Source organism: Periplaneta americana, chromosome 1 (assembly GCF_040183065.1).
Source record: "Periplaneta americana isolate PAMFEO1 chromosome 1, P.americana_PAMFEO1_priV1, whole genome shotgun sequence".
NCBI lineage: Eukaryota > Metazoa > Arthropoda > Insecta > Blattodea > Blattidae > Periplaneta > Periplaneta americana.
Window position 1 is genome coordinate 64,576,374 of NC_091117.1, and position 15,097 is coordinate 64,591,470.

The 15,097-nt window shown below is 35.0% G+C and overlaps 1 protein-coding gene across 2 annotated transcripts in view; it reads right to left on the minus strand.

Moving 5' to 3' along the window:
* The window catches only part of IA-2 (tyrosine phosphatase IA-2), an 842,823-nt gene that overhangs the window by 193,788 nt on the left and 633,938 nt on the right, over positions 1–15,097 (minus strand). For both annotated transcript variants that reach the window (XM_069821417.1, XM_069821408.1), the window contains exon 10: positions 5,351–5,442. In XM_069821417.1, coding sequence (XP_069677518.1) covers positions 5,351–5,442 — 92 coding nt within the window. The remainder of the gene's footprint in view (positions 1–5,350; positions 5,443–15,097) is intronic.

The following is a 15,097-nucleotide window of genomic DNA, read 5'->3' on the forward strand; positions in this document are numbered from 1 at the left end:
TTGTTATTATCGGTTGCGTACGGTAACATTCCACAACACAAATCAAATGCTCCGTGTCCATGTTGACCGTCGAAGTTAATGTCAACAAATACGTAAGTAATCGTCTTAACCCTCTCCCCATATCCCGACAGTACGTATTTCCAAACAGTTCACATTCCTGCCACTACCGGCGTTACCGTACGTATCGGCACGTACTCTTCAGAATGAACGCCGTACTTGCTAGCCAACTTCTCTGCCTCTTAGATTATACACCTGAGCTGCGGAAGTGTAGGAAGATTGAATTCTCTAGACTCATCAGCTAGCCACATGACGGCATACAGCGAGCCAAGACACATTTTGAACTGAACACCCAGTATGTCCTTCGTGCTATCCACTGACTACTAATAGTTTAAATAAATTGAATATTAATTGCTACTTTGTGCTGTATTTTACAGAATATTTATTTTAACCCTCATTACCCATTTTTGACTTACACCACTTCTGCTCTGAACGGCTCATATTTTGAGAACTTTATTAATCTCATCTAAAACTATTAGCTCGACATGGGCTGACGAAAGCCTTTCATTTTAAAATAATTATTGTTGGTTGAGGAAAACATTATAACAATTACGTTATATGATTCGTAATTTCTCTTCGTCATTATATCTGTGGAGTCCTCACTTTATTTTTCATAACGCATTCACAGTCACAGCTCAATCATCACCTGTACTAAACCTGTGTTACTGAAACAAAAACTGATCTGGCAGGTACTGTATAGCCCTGTCGCGCTCCCCTCCAAACCGATTCACTCCCTTCAGGTAGGGGAATACTGGGTGTTCATTTCAAAGTGTGTCATGACGTCACTGTTGATGAGTCAGCGATTTGAAGCGAGTTTCAGCTTTTGTGTCAGAGAAGTTGCCTATTAAATTAAGGAGTTCAATCTGAACTTGAGAACGTGTACGGTATAACTCGAACGTCGTAGCAATAGATGGCGGTCTGTACGTTCTGTGTGCTACCATAACCTCTTTCGAACTGTGTTTTTCGCGGCCAAGTCGTACGCAGGGTATTTGTTATCATCGGTTGCGTACGGCAACATTCCACAACACAAATAAAATGCTCCGTGTCATGTTGACCGTCGAAGTTAATGTCAACAAATACGTAAGTAATCGTCTTAACCCTCTCCCCATATCCCGACAGTAAGAAAAAACTCACCTCAGTACATGTTTCGAAACAGTTCACATTCCTGCCACTACAGGCGTTATCGTACGTATCGGTAAGTACTCTTCTGAATGAACGCCGTACTTGCTAGGCAACTTCTCTGGCAGATAAGTAATACATCTCTGCGGAAGTGTAGGAAGATTGAATTCTCTAGGCTCATCGACTAGCCACGTGACGGCATACAGCGAGCCATGACACACTTTGAACTGAACACCCAGTAGAAAGTGCACATCGCACAGAGACAACTGCACAATGTGCAGGGTTCTGGCATGTCTGCCCTAAAACGGATCCCTCCAAAACCTAAACCGAAAGAACAATCAAGTATGTAGAAGGAACTTTAAATGGCTAAGCAATTAAACCACCCATGCTACAAGAGTACCCGCAACAGCATAGACAGCGACTACCGCCGCATCTCACAAGTCTCCACCCAATATCTCACAAGTCTCCACCCAATCGTCGAGCCGAGGTTGAAAACAAACCTTATGATAATGAACCTGGTCTATGCGTTATGTATAGCATTGCAAGATGGTGCTTTTTCGATAGTCCGAAATCATTACATGATGTCAGAGTTTTCTGTTACACGCAAAATGTCATATTACTCCTATTGTACTTCAAATAAAGACGTAGTCACATCTGAAGTAAATCGTAAAAACTAAGTCAACAAGTAAATGTATTATAGGCTATGTATTTCTATAAATCTCGTTCTTTAATTAAGCGATGTAGAATATAAAACGTATATCGTACTTTTATCAAAGTCTACAAATGCATTAAATTTTCCATGTTCTGGGAACTGGCCTTTATTTTTAAAAGAGTTGCTTTAGAAGGTTCATTTTTGTAAAAGAAAATTCTGTACGAGATAAGCCTGGAACTTCAACAGTTTCCGACATGAAAATAGGAAGTGCAATAGCAAAATAAAAGAGATATATGGCTTTGTAAATACCGTATTATATAACGTTCAGGGAGATGCAAATTAATTTCTACGAATAAGCACAACAGATTTCGAAAGTAAAATTTTGGTAAATTAGATGCATTTTTTAATAGATTGAATTGAAATGTTGTAGAATTCACTTCATTTCTCAGAAATGTGATGTAACTCTGATTTTGATATTTAAACCACAATAAAATTCGCAGGATAGATTTAAATCTCTATGAAAAGCCTATACACATTTTCAGGAACAAATATTTTATAATTAATAACATTTGTATCCATATACGAGAAAGTTAACCCCAGAAATTGACAATATCCAATGTCAATTACTGGACTTAAACTGAAAAATTAATATTAGCGGTGTCATAATTAGAGATACACATCCTGCGATTGAAAGAGACGATAAGGTACACTGAAATGAATGGAAAACCTATATTACGTTTTGTGATTAAATGCACGGATAATCAGAAAATTAAGTTTGAAGTTTCAGCATTCTGGCAACATCGACGCTAACACACTCTTTTCGTGATATAGATGTAAGAGGTCAACGAACTCAGGCCTGTCTACATACATGAACTTCCCTCTCTGGCTACAATATTGCAATCTGGTTGCATCGTTCAGTGGCTCAAAATTGGTGGTTTTAAAATTAAATTTACCCAAAATCATCCACGTTACTGAAATACACCAGAGGAATAAAATGATGTGTGTCGTGTAACGAGAGAAAGCCACATCGAACACTTGTGAAGGTGTGTCCGAAACTTGGGACAGTTTCTGTTTATTTTGATGTATCATACATTACTCTAAGTGTTATATTTTTCTTTATGCAGCCGCTTATGAAGAATTTGTAATCGCCCTGTATTTCACTTGGTAGACATTTTTCAAGGGATTGCAGAATGCATAGTATATTATAAGTAAACCTCGGATTTTTAGCCTCGTTTATCGTAGATTGAAACAGACGTTCTTTAATGCATTTAGTTTTAGGCAATATCATCGTTCGAATGTTTCTCGTGTTGCATACATTTAGGGATTTTTACATAAAATTGTTGCAACCTATCCTATTCGAGCCTAAAAATCCGAGATCTATTATAACCGCCTGTAACTAAGTTTCAATGCAGAATAAAGGGTTTAACTTTCTGAGAAAGATTATATTTAGGTCTACTTACTGTTCTGAGGAGCTTTATTATTCCGTGATACTCCTAATTCTGTGATACGTTTTTTTCACAGAATGTTACGGGATTGGGTGTCTTACTAGGAAGTTCACCGATGTCTCAAAAGTAGGCGAAAGATGCAATCTTTCGACAAAGATGTCTGTTCTATGGTCGAACGGCAAAGCTTTGTTTGACATTAAATTTTTTAAAAGTATCACGGGATTAGGGGTATCACGGAAATAGGCAACTTTACCCTATATATATATATATATATATATATATATATATATATATATTAAAAATGATTTATCCCATGTAATAATACAAGACAATTACTTTTAAAAATGGATCTATATAAAGCAAGGATGAGATATGGACTTACGCCGGACACATATTGGAATATGTGAAACATTTCATATGTTTAGGGCTTACTTTATCAATGAACGGGAGATGGACTAAGCATACTGATATAACAAAACGCAAGTGCGGAGTAAAGAGTGCGGAAGTATTGAAATTGACCACTGAACTGCCAGATATTCCTGCAGCAACATTAGAGCTGAGTATACGGAGCTGTGGTCAGATCATCTATATTGTATAGGGCGGAAATTTGGGGTTGGAAAAATGCGGGAAAATTAAATAAGATACAAACGGATTTCCTAAAACGAATACTTGGCATTGGCAGAAGCACAGCTAATTGCGGGTGTTAAAGGAGTTTGGGCTTCAAAACGAAGCAATTCATATGAAAGTCAAGGTGGTAAAGTAATGACTAAAAATTATATTTGGGGACCAGTCGCTTTTACGTTCGATTTAGTACAGAGTTCAACAAAGAGAGGGTTGGGAAAAGGGTAAGTTTATAAACTGCAGAGAGGACTGCATCTTATAGCAAGGGATGGGTGTGGGAAGAAGGAGAAAATAATAGAAGAAATGTATGGGGTAATATGAAGATGCGTTTAATTGATATCGAGAAGCAAAAGATTGAGCTCCAATGTTCGGAAAAATTCTTCACTACATATAATTACAATTAGATCTCATGCTTAATTGGGGGAGGTGTGACTACATAATTCTTGTAATAAAGACAGTAGAGCAGGTTTAGTGTGGCTAAGAAGGGGGGGCATGGAAGATAATAAAATTTTCACCGAAGAAGGAGAGCGCCTCTGTGCATTGTGCGGGGAAAAGGATTCCTGGAGACACACTTTAGCCCAGTGTGACGAAACGGAACATATCCGGAGAAAATATCTATCACCTTCGATGCTAAGTCAGAATAGAAGTTCCCTTGCATGTCTTGACCTCATGGGGAACAGAGAATGCGAACAAAAGACTGGACTGTTCCTCTTGAAGGCGAGATAGCTTAGAACTTCAGGTGTTGAAGTTTATGATGCGAACTGACAAAGGGATAATGGTAACTATTGAATTATACATTTTTATGCATGTTTGTTTGTTAGGTTAGGATATATTAGGCCTATATAATGTGTTTTGTTTGTGTCATTTTAATATTGATCTGTGTGTTCTTTTGGAGAGTGGTTGGATCTAATCATAGGTGAGGGGGGGTGAATCCTACAAAGTAGGACTTGTTTTATATAGGGCCTAGCACGTAAGGTCAAAAGACCCGTATATTGGATTTAAGGGAAAATTATGATAGTGAAGTGCATCTGTCTGTATAACATTGCTGAATGAATCCATCTGTCTAAAGAAAAAGAAATTGTGTGTGAACAAAAATTAGCAACATTTTCATATGCAAAGACTGCTTTTAAGTTTTTCATCTTTAGGCCTATTTTATGAGAATTTTGTACATTCTTGTTAAGTTTACTATTTTCTATGCCTTAATGTTAGCTGAGTTCAATATCCTAGTATTACTTTAACTACATGTCAAATGTTGTTTGATTGTTGTCGATGGGAAGTTGCTTGTTCTATCGTAACTATATGACATGTGCAGATGACAGTTTCCAGGATGACAGTTCCTGGAAACTGTCTTCCTTCAACCGCAATCTGCAGGTAGGCGTAGCTAATCTCTTCAGAGCTCATATATGTTCAATTTTATCTATCTGCAAGACATTTAATCACATGAGCGGAAACTTACTTGATCTTCAATGATGTCAGGATGCTTATTAGTGTCGAGTTGGGTTGATAAAGGGGATGAGGACGCTTCAAGGACCTTCTTGTCATTGCCATCTGGAAACAAGACCAAAATCAGTTTGACGTGACTTCATTTCCCTGAAGACAATATGGAGCCACAAAGTTGTGCGACTTCCTGTTACAAAAAGCAGTCTTAAAATGAACATTTATTAGGGAGCAGCTTGTCTCTCATTAATTGGGTCACAGAAAGGAAGTCAGTAATTGTGTTTCGCAAGGAATAAAAAAAAATACAGCCATGCGCTATAGATGTCCAGATTTGTTACTAGGATCTCTTATTCAAACAGAAACATCCACTGAAAGGCTGCATTCATGGTTTATCTACACAATGGACAGACGTTCGTATTTAATTATTCAATTAGTCGCTTTTTGTAGCCAACCCCAGTCCTAACAACAGATACCTATTTTCTCAAACCACCATATGGCTAACTAGTCGTCATCTTTTTCGACAATATTTTATCATTTGTGTTATTCTCGTCTTCGTCACCACAATAATAATAATAATAATAATAATAATAATAATAATAATAATAATAATAATAATAATAATAGACTATTATTAGGGGCAGATGTTCATGAAATGTAATTATTTTCCATTTAACTTTTAAACTATGTCTTTTAATGAAAAAACTGATTTTATGATAAAGATAAATAAACAAAATATGACATTTTTGTTGCATTATTTTTTCATTTTTTACCACTTTTGTACCATATGTCATTTATTCATTTTTTGGAATCATAAAATATCATTTTCTTCAATCCTTATTGCATTTTATAGACTTTTTTTTTTCATTTCGTTTCATTTTCCAGCAATTTTACATACTGTAACATTGATTAATATTTTACTAAGAAAACTTACCATCAGTCGGTGGTCATAGTTATCTGATAAGCTGACAAAGAATGTGGAGAGGATAGACTTTACCTTGAAATACAGCACCCTACTGTTATTGCTCAGCTCTCGGTCCGCAAGCGCCCTCGGAAGTTGTTTAAAATTTCCTTTATGTCAAGGCTAAGAAACAGGGTGGTGGGACGGTAATAGAAAAAAGGGGTTAAAATATTAACTTCTGATCGATACTCATACGTAAAAAAACCTAATTTAAGACGATATTAAACTGCAGTGTGTCATTCTTTGCAGTGGGATAAAATATAACTTCATTGATGCTTTCAATAATTATTTCCTTCTGAATATAAACTCTATTGCATAAATATGTAGGCCTACAAAATGTTTGTCACATACTACGAAATATTGCATTAATTTTTATGTTACTTCAATATTTGATCGGCAATTTACAACTGATGAGATAAAATTATTTCATTTCAGAATTTATAAAGGTTGACAATTTATTATACTTTAATAGAAGGAAAACAGGAACAAGTGAAACTCTCCGTTTATTAAGATAATTTTTTATACTTTTGGGACATATTTAATGGAAATGTAAGGGCATTTTATTTGTCATTGTCAGCTATTTTAAGTCATGAATATTCGCTCCCTAATAATAATAATAATAATAATAATAATAATAATAATAATAATAATAATAATAATAATAATAATAATAATAATAATAAAAGGTAAAGGTAAATGTATCCCCGTCACATGCCATGAAGGCACTTGGGGGGTATGGATTTAGAGCCCCATGCTTTCCATGACCTCGGCACTAGAATGAGGTGGTGTGGTCGGAACCACGCTCTGACCGCCTTTTACCCCCGGAAAAGACCCGGTACTCAATTTTATAGGAGGCTGAGTGAACCTAGGGCCGTTCTGAAAGTTTGGAAACGAGAAAAATCCCGTCACCACTCGGGATCGAACCCCGGACCTTCCAGTCCGTAGTTAGCTGCTCTACGAACTGAGCTACATAACAATAACGATAATAATAATAATGATAATTATAATAATAATAATAATAATAATAATAATAATAATATAATAATAACACTACTACTACTACTACTACTACTACTACTACTACTACTACTACTACTAATAATAATAATAATAATAATAATAATAATAATAATAATAATAATAATAATAATAACAGTACTACTACTACTACTACTACTACTACTACTACTACTAATAATAATAATAATAATACATGAGGCCGGAACAGGAGAGAGCTCTCATAATCCTTGAAGAGTTGATGATGATGATGATGATGATGATAACTAGACACCGGATTTTTAGGCACTAAAATTGCAGTTTTAGGCGCCTAAAATAAGCTCAAAATTTGTAAAATTAGGCTCTATTTTAATGAAAATAGGCATTTTAGGCACATCAAGGTATCATACTTATTTCTTTCAGTGAAATTTTTAGTTATACACTAAAATACGCACAAAAAAGTATGTTTAAACATTAAAAAAAGAATACTATATTATATTTATAAACAGAGCTGCACAAATTTAATATATTGAAACTAATGAAATAATAATTATTGATATCAAGATTACTCATTTTAAGTTATTGAAATTCAGTTCCATGCTCAGACTTTATTATAATTATCTGCACAGTACACCACCAGAATTTTTTCTAAATTCTTCACAGTTAACCTTTGCCTTTTGTCACTGAGAATCATTTTGAAAGCAGAAAAACTTCTTTCAACCGAAACTGATGTGAGAGGCGCAAATTTTAAATTAGGTACAATAGAAACATCGATACTTACTGGAACATTTACACTTTCCCCCGATATCACTCTTGATACTTTTTCCAACAATGAAAATCCTACATTCTTATTTAATACGTTGTCCTACTTATTTTTAACTTTTTTTCCCAGTTTCGCCCAAAGCAGAATGTATGTTCACTTGAGCTTCCTTTACTATTGCTATTTGGCTACAAAGAGATTGTTTTTCACGTTCTAATTGTTCAATGCTTGCAGGTATGAAAGAAAAGTTTGATGTTATGTAGGCAATATCGTTTTTCACTCGTGAGTCATTCAGACAATCTTTCACTGCTTTCACACATGTTGCACTATCAGTTTCAGGTAATTTATCAATAACTGTGACCACTTCTTTAAAATACTTAGAATAATACACCACTGACTGAATCCAGGTTCCCCATCGTGTAACAACCGGCTGAGGTGGGAGTGGGATATCAGGAAAGTTCTCTCTGAATATTGAAATCCTGGATGGGGCTTTACAAAAACATTTTTTTGTGTTAGAAATAAACGAATTGACAAGAGGAAATTCATTCCGGATTGTTTCAGAAACCCTGTGAAGGCCATGTGCTAGACAGGTTACATGCGTGAGGTTAGGATAAAATGTTTTAAGAAGTGGAGCTGCAGCAACCATGTATGAGGCAGCATCAGTACAAAACAACAGAACTTTAGAATCGTCTATATTACCTGAGTATAAAGACTGTAGGCCTCTATTTACAAAATAAGCAATGGCTTAGCTATCCACTTTCGAAAGTTCCTTAACACATACGAGGTGTGGAATCGAAGGTCCATCAGGACTAAGTTTTCCTACTACCATATTTGCTATATACCTATTCATAGGATCTGAGGTTTCATCCACAGAGACCCATATGTAAGAATCACCTATATCCTCCCGAATGGAAGCTAAAGTTTCATTGTATATTCTGTCTAAGTAATTTTTTCTTAGGGTCGACTCAGATGGGATATTTTGTTTGCAGTATTTTTGTAAAAACTGTCTTAAAACCGGATTTTCAATTGCATTCCAGGGAATGTTAGCAGCAACAAACGCTCTGGTTAAATCAGCATAGAAATTGCTGCTGAGATTGGATGAAGTAGGCTGTGTTAGTAAAGTTTGTTGCAGTTGATTTTTCTGCTGAGCTTTAGCCTTATGAGCCGCTCCTTGCACATGCTGCTTTAGGTGGCACTTCTTTTCTTGCGAAATCTAAAAATGTAAAGTAAACTGAATTAAAATAAAATCCTAATTGTTGTATTGCCGTATTTCTATCACAAAGTTAGTGGGTTCGAACAATCAAAATTTTAATGACCTGCAAATACTTTAACTATCGGAATTTAAAAGGTTAAAGTGTAGTGGTCTTAAAAAGAATTATACCTCAGGATAGCTCAGTCAATGTATAAATATTATAGGCCTACTCATTAAAATTAATAGAATTTATATATTTCAACTATTGTTACATACCTGTTTGCTACAAATCTTGCAGAATATTATTTTTCCATCATAAGTGAATTCTGAATATTCTGTTAGCCATTGCCGGATCAATGTAGATTTTGCACTTATATTTTTCGGCATTATCGTGTTAAACTTCACAGGAAAACATCCTACCGCTCAAAACTTCTCAACACAAATAAGGTGAGGGAAAGAGCAACTGTTAACGAGCATTCAAATGAACCGTTGTTATTGAGATTCAATTGGACAAAAATACAAAGTTCCACTTATTGTTGCATTTCCTGGTAGTGTTAACACTAAGAGGGCCATTCTTTTAAATATTTTGTAACGGTTTACCCTACTAATTCGCAGTTTTACGACTTTTCATAAATATTTCAAAAACACTCTTTCTCCAAAAATTGTGATTTTATGACACTCTGAAGGGCAGTACAGCTAATCGGTTTCAGACCGAAAACAGTCATTTTATAGTATAGTATGTCTTTGAATCGGTAGCAGCACATGTTGTGATTGTTGCCTGCTTCAAAACTAAGGTTGGTTCTTTGTCGGCATTTATGCCTCCAAACATGTTAAATTCGGTGAAATCTATTGCGAGTGTCGTGAGATTCAAAACATTTTGTTTCCTTTATCAATGGTTTCATGGCCGGTGTGAAGCAAACTTTCCACTTTTTAAATACCTTAAATTTCGCAGTGAATGCATGTATAAATTATAAAAAGTAAGAGTAAAATGCGAAACTTTACAGTGAGTTAGGCATTTTTAGGCGAATATTAACAAATTAGGCTCTAATAACCGTTTTAGGGCATTTTAGGGCACTATAAAACTCTATGAATACCTTTCAATTTCCATGAAACACAAATATTAATAATTATTTTTACTTTTCTCCTAAAGAAACAAAATAGGCATTTGCCCTAGAATCCGATGTCTGGTAATCATGCACGGTATTACAGACTCTTTGTGTTTATGTTCAACAATCAAGTTTCTTATATTATATCACTGGAAAATCTCATTTATGATGTTGCACTGTTTCCTTGTTTTGTACAATAAAGAAGATAAACATATAAACATAGGTCTGTTTTGTAAACTGAATCTTGCCTGTACTTCTAAGTATAAAAAAGTAAAAGAAGAAACAAAAAACAATAGATATAAAACTGAGTCATTCAATCAAACAAAAATATCATAACAATTGCAATATTTATCTGCGATTCTTTCTAGGTACCGTAGTACGACGTGGGAGAAATTCTTGGACTAGAAACATAAACAGATACGAAATCTTTTTAAGGGAAGACTCCACTGAAAATCATAAAAATTTTTCCAAATTTTTTTTTAGCTATTTCACTTATTCAGAATTTATATTTTCATACCCCAAATGGATTGAGCTCAATTCTGATTACAAATACTCGTATGTTTACACTTTTTTAAATTAAGGCTGGAAGGGGGCGTGGAATTTAAAGAGCTGTCAAAATTGTTTTTCATCGAAGAATTCTTTTTTAAAATTTTTGATTACAAATCTAGTAACTTCTTGTTGGCTCCCTGAAGTTACTAGATGAATGTAGCGGAGGAGAATATTAATTCACATAAATATTCATTTTATTTTCAAATCTATTTTTCTGTGCTCATTTTTGTTGATTCAACACCAACTTTCTTAAGAAAAATATTAATAAAATAAACCAGCAGCATTTCTCACAAAATAAATGCATAGAAACATGCAGCTACTTCATAAATACTTGCAGTAAAAATTTCATCCAGATTGATTAATATTAATAATATTTATTTAATAATATTTATTATTATTATTATTATTATTATTATTATTATTATTATTATTAGTTGTAATTATTCAGTGTAATTAGTTACCACTGCCACTGGGTGTTCACGCATTTGCAATGTGAATAAATACATAACTACATACATACATACATACATACATACATACATAAACTCTTCCATTTTTAGTTGAATACCCTCTATTATGTAGTCTCATGAAATGACGTCATTAACTTCCTTGAAAATATCCGGTTACATGTAGATAACGCTAGTTGCTTATTAGATAAGTCTCATCGCTTATTTATTTATTTATTTATTTATTTGCAAGCAGATTACACAAAACTGGACAGATGTTAGAACGTGTATGCTTTGGCAAGTGTTACATTTAGGGCACACTTCTTGAACTATGTGTTAAGAAAAAAAAATTAGATTTTATCAACACTTCTACTTCTAACAAGTCCATATCTGTGGAGTAACGGTTAGCGCGTCTGGATGCGAAACCAGGTGGCCCGGGTTCGATTCCCGATCAGGACAAGTTACTTGGTTGAGTTTTCTTCCCGGGGTTTTCCCTCAACCCAATATGAACAAATGCTGAGTAACTTTCGGTGCTGGACCCCGGACTCATTTGACCGGCATTATCACTTCCATCTCATTCAGACGCTAAATAACCTAAGATTTTGATAAAGAGTCGTAAAATAACCTATTACTACTATACTTCGAACAAAGAGGTATTCACATTAAAAAAATATAATTTGTGTAAATGTGATTCACACAAAACTGTACAAATCGATTTATTTGGAACGTAACTGGAGAGTAAAAAGGGAAAGGTTTTACAGTACTCTGTGATATTTCGAGTTAGTGAAAACGATAGATAGTATAAAACGATACGAAAAAAAATGATATGAAGATCTAGGTTGAAAAACTACAATGGATGCTGATTTCTATGAAAACTGTGAAATTGAATTTCTTGTAGTATCACAAATTTTTCTTTATGTTATGTATAGTTAAAGTAAGGAAAGACGGACATTATGTAAGGATATTTCTGCATTAGAGAGGGACAGTAAATTATACATTTCGTCAATAGGATAGCAAAGATGTTGTATGAATACAAAACATGTGTAACACCTCAGGTAGCCTGTATTATTCGTTTGCTTTTCCCGGTTTTAATAAGCAAGACTGCTGACTCGGTGTATGAGACACGCAACGATATTTGAAAAGGTTTCCATGGAGCCGTTCCAGGAAAAAAGCGAAAGCTTGTGGGCGACCACAATCTGTCGCAACAGCGAACATTCTCCCCCGATATTGTCTATTTCTCTGTTCTTGCGTAAATATTCTTCTACCGACAGATAAAATCCGTTGAAGGAAATAAAAAAAAATAAATACATAGTCTACTGCTCCATTCGTGGTGTAAGTAAGTAAGTAAGTAAGTAAGTAAGTAAGTAAGTAAGTAAGTAAGTAAGTAAGTAAGTAAGTAAGTAAGTAAGTAAGTAAGTAAGTAAGTAAGTAAGTAAGTAAGTAAGTAAGTAAGTAAGTAAGTAAGTAAGTAAGTAAGTAAGTAAGTAAGTAAATAGGTAACTATTGATTCCTAGTCAATTTCCCGAACTCTCTTTTTCTCGAACGCTTTTCTCCTGCAAAATAAAATCCATAAATCCGAAATCCCGAATGCTATTATTATCGGATTCCCCCAACCCAAAATAGTATTTTATTCATAAAAGCTTTGCTACAAGTTTAGTTTATATTTTACTCATAAAATTATTATATTTGTGTATATAACTGTGGTATATATCGTATTTCACTGAATAAATATTTAAATTATCTCATTATTATTACTATTATCATCATCATCATCATCATCATCATCATCATCATCATCATCATCACTATTTCTTACCATTGTTTATTATTGTCTCACTAACATTACTTATCCAACTTTCATTATATACTTTCATGTTGTTTTATGGTCTAGATATTAATGTAATAGGTTAACTATGTAACCAATTGTATTCTATTAGAATTAGAGTCTGGCTGGGGAGAAGAGAAGGCCTACTAGCCTTAGCTCTGCCAGATTAAATAAATAAATAAATTATTATTAAATTATTATTATTTTCTCGAATATCACGCGCCCTCGAATAAGCCATGCACCTCACTTTTGAAAGAAAAAAAATAAAACAAACACAAATTGCAAAAATAAAACTTTCAACAAACGTATTCACGACAAACTAAACACAATTAATCAGAAATACAGTTCAGTTAATAATGAATATTATGCTGGAATATGATCCTCCATCTCCGATGTAACTTTCACTAACATTAAGTTTACGGGCTGTGGCATTATTTCCACTTTCGTCCGAATCTTTGATAATTTTAAATCTTGCGCTGCAAGTAAAGGATCGCAATTTCATACCTTTAGAGGTATTCATTTTCAGAATTAAAAATACAAGATGCACAAAACACATACTTATCACACTTGAACTCTATTCGGACATATAGGATAGCCTACTGCAAATCCAAACAACATTTAACAATGCAAATCAAGATTTCAGGTATAACTCCCTGTAAAGTTGATTTGAATAATTTCGAGGAAAAAATTGTTCCGGGGCCGGGCATCGAACCCGGGACCTTTGGTTTAACGTACCAACACTCTACCAACTGAGCTACCCGGGAACTCTACCCGACACCGATCCAATTTTTCCCTCTATATCCACAGACCTCAAAGTGGGCTGACAACCGTCAAGCAACCAACTTCGAGTGCACACTAACTCCGTGAGACTTAAATTGTGGTTTTCTGTTAACGAACAGTGACGTGTATTATGAAAATCAAGATTTCAGGTATAACTCCCTGTAAAGTTGATTTGAATAATCTCGAGGGAAAAATTGTTCCGGGGCCGGGCATCGAATCCGGGACCTTTGGTTTAACGTACCAACGCTCTACCAACTGAGCTACCCGGGAACTCTACCCGACACCGATCCAATTTTTCCCTCTAAATCCACAGACCTCAAAGTGGGCTGACAACCGTCAAGCAACCAACTTCGAGTGCACACTAACTCCGTGTGACTTAAATCATGGTTTTCTGTTAATGAACAGTGACGTGTATTATGCAAATCAAGATTTCAGGCATATATATATAGAGGGATATAGAGGGAAAAATTGGATCTGTGTCGGGTAGAGTTCCCGGGTAGCTCAGTTGGTAGAGCGTTGGTACGTTAAACCAAAGGTCCCGGGTTCGATGCCCGACCCATGACAAATATTCCCTCGAAATTATTCAACATTTAACAATGATAACAATTTTGAAATACTCGCATGGGAAGATAATGGCATGCGCTACTACCTTAGGTGATGTGTGGCAGGGAAATCGGGGAATGTTGTCAACTTATTTTTTAATAAGCCGTGCACTCCAGTTGTTCTGTATGGTTGTGAAACTTGGACTCTCACTTTGAGAGAGGAACAGAGATTAAGGGTGTTTGAGAATAAGGTGCTTGGGAAAATATTTGAAGCTAAGAGGGATGAAGTTACAGGAGAATGGAGAAAGTTGCACAATGCAGAAATGCAGGCAATGTATTCTTTACCTGGCATAATTAGGAACATTAAATCCAGACGTTTGAGATGGGCAGTGCATGTAGCACGTATGGGCGAATCCAGAAGTGCATATAGAATGTTAATTGGGAGACTGGAGGGAAAATGACCTTTGGGGAGGTCGAGACGTAGATGGGAGGATAATATTAAAATGGATTTGAGGGAGGTGGGATATGATACTAGGGACTGGATTAATCTTGCTCAGGATAGGGACCAATGGCGAGCTTATGTGAGGGCGACAATGAACCTGCAGGTTCGTT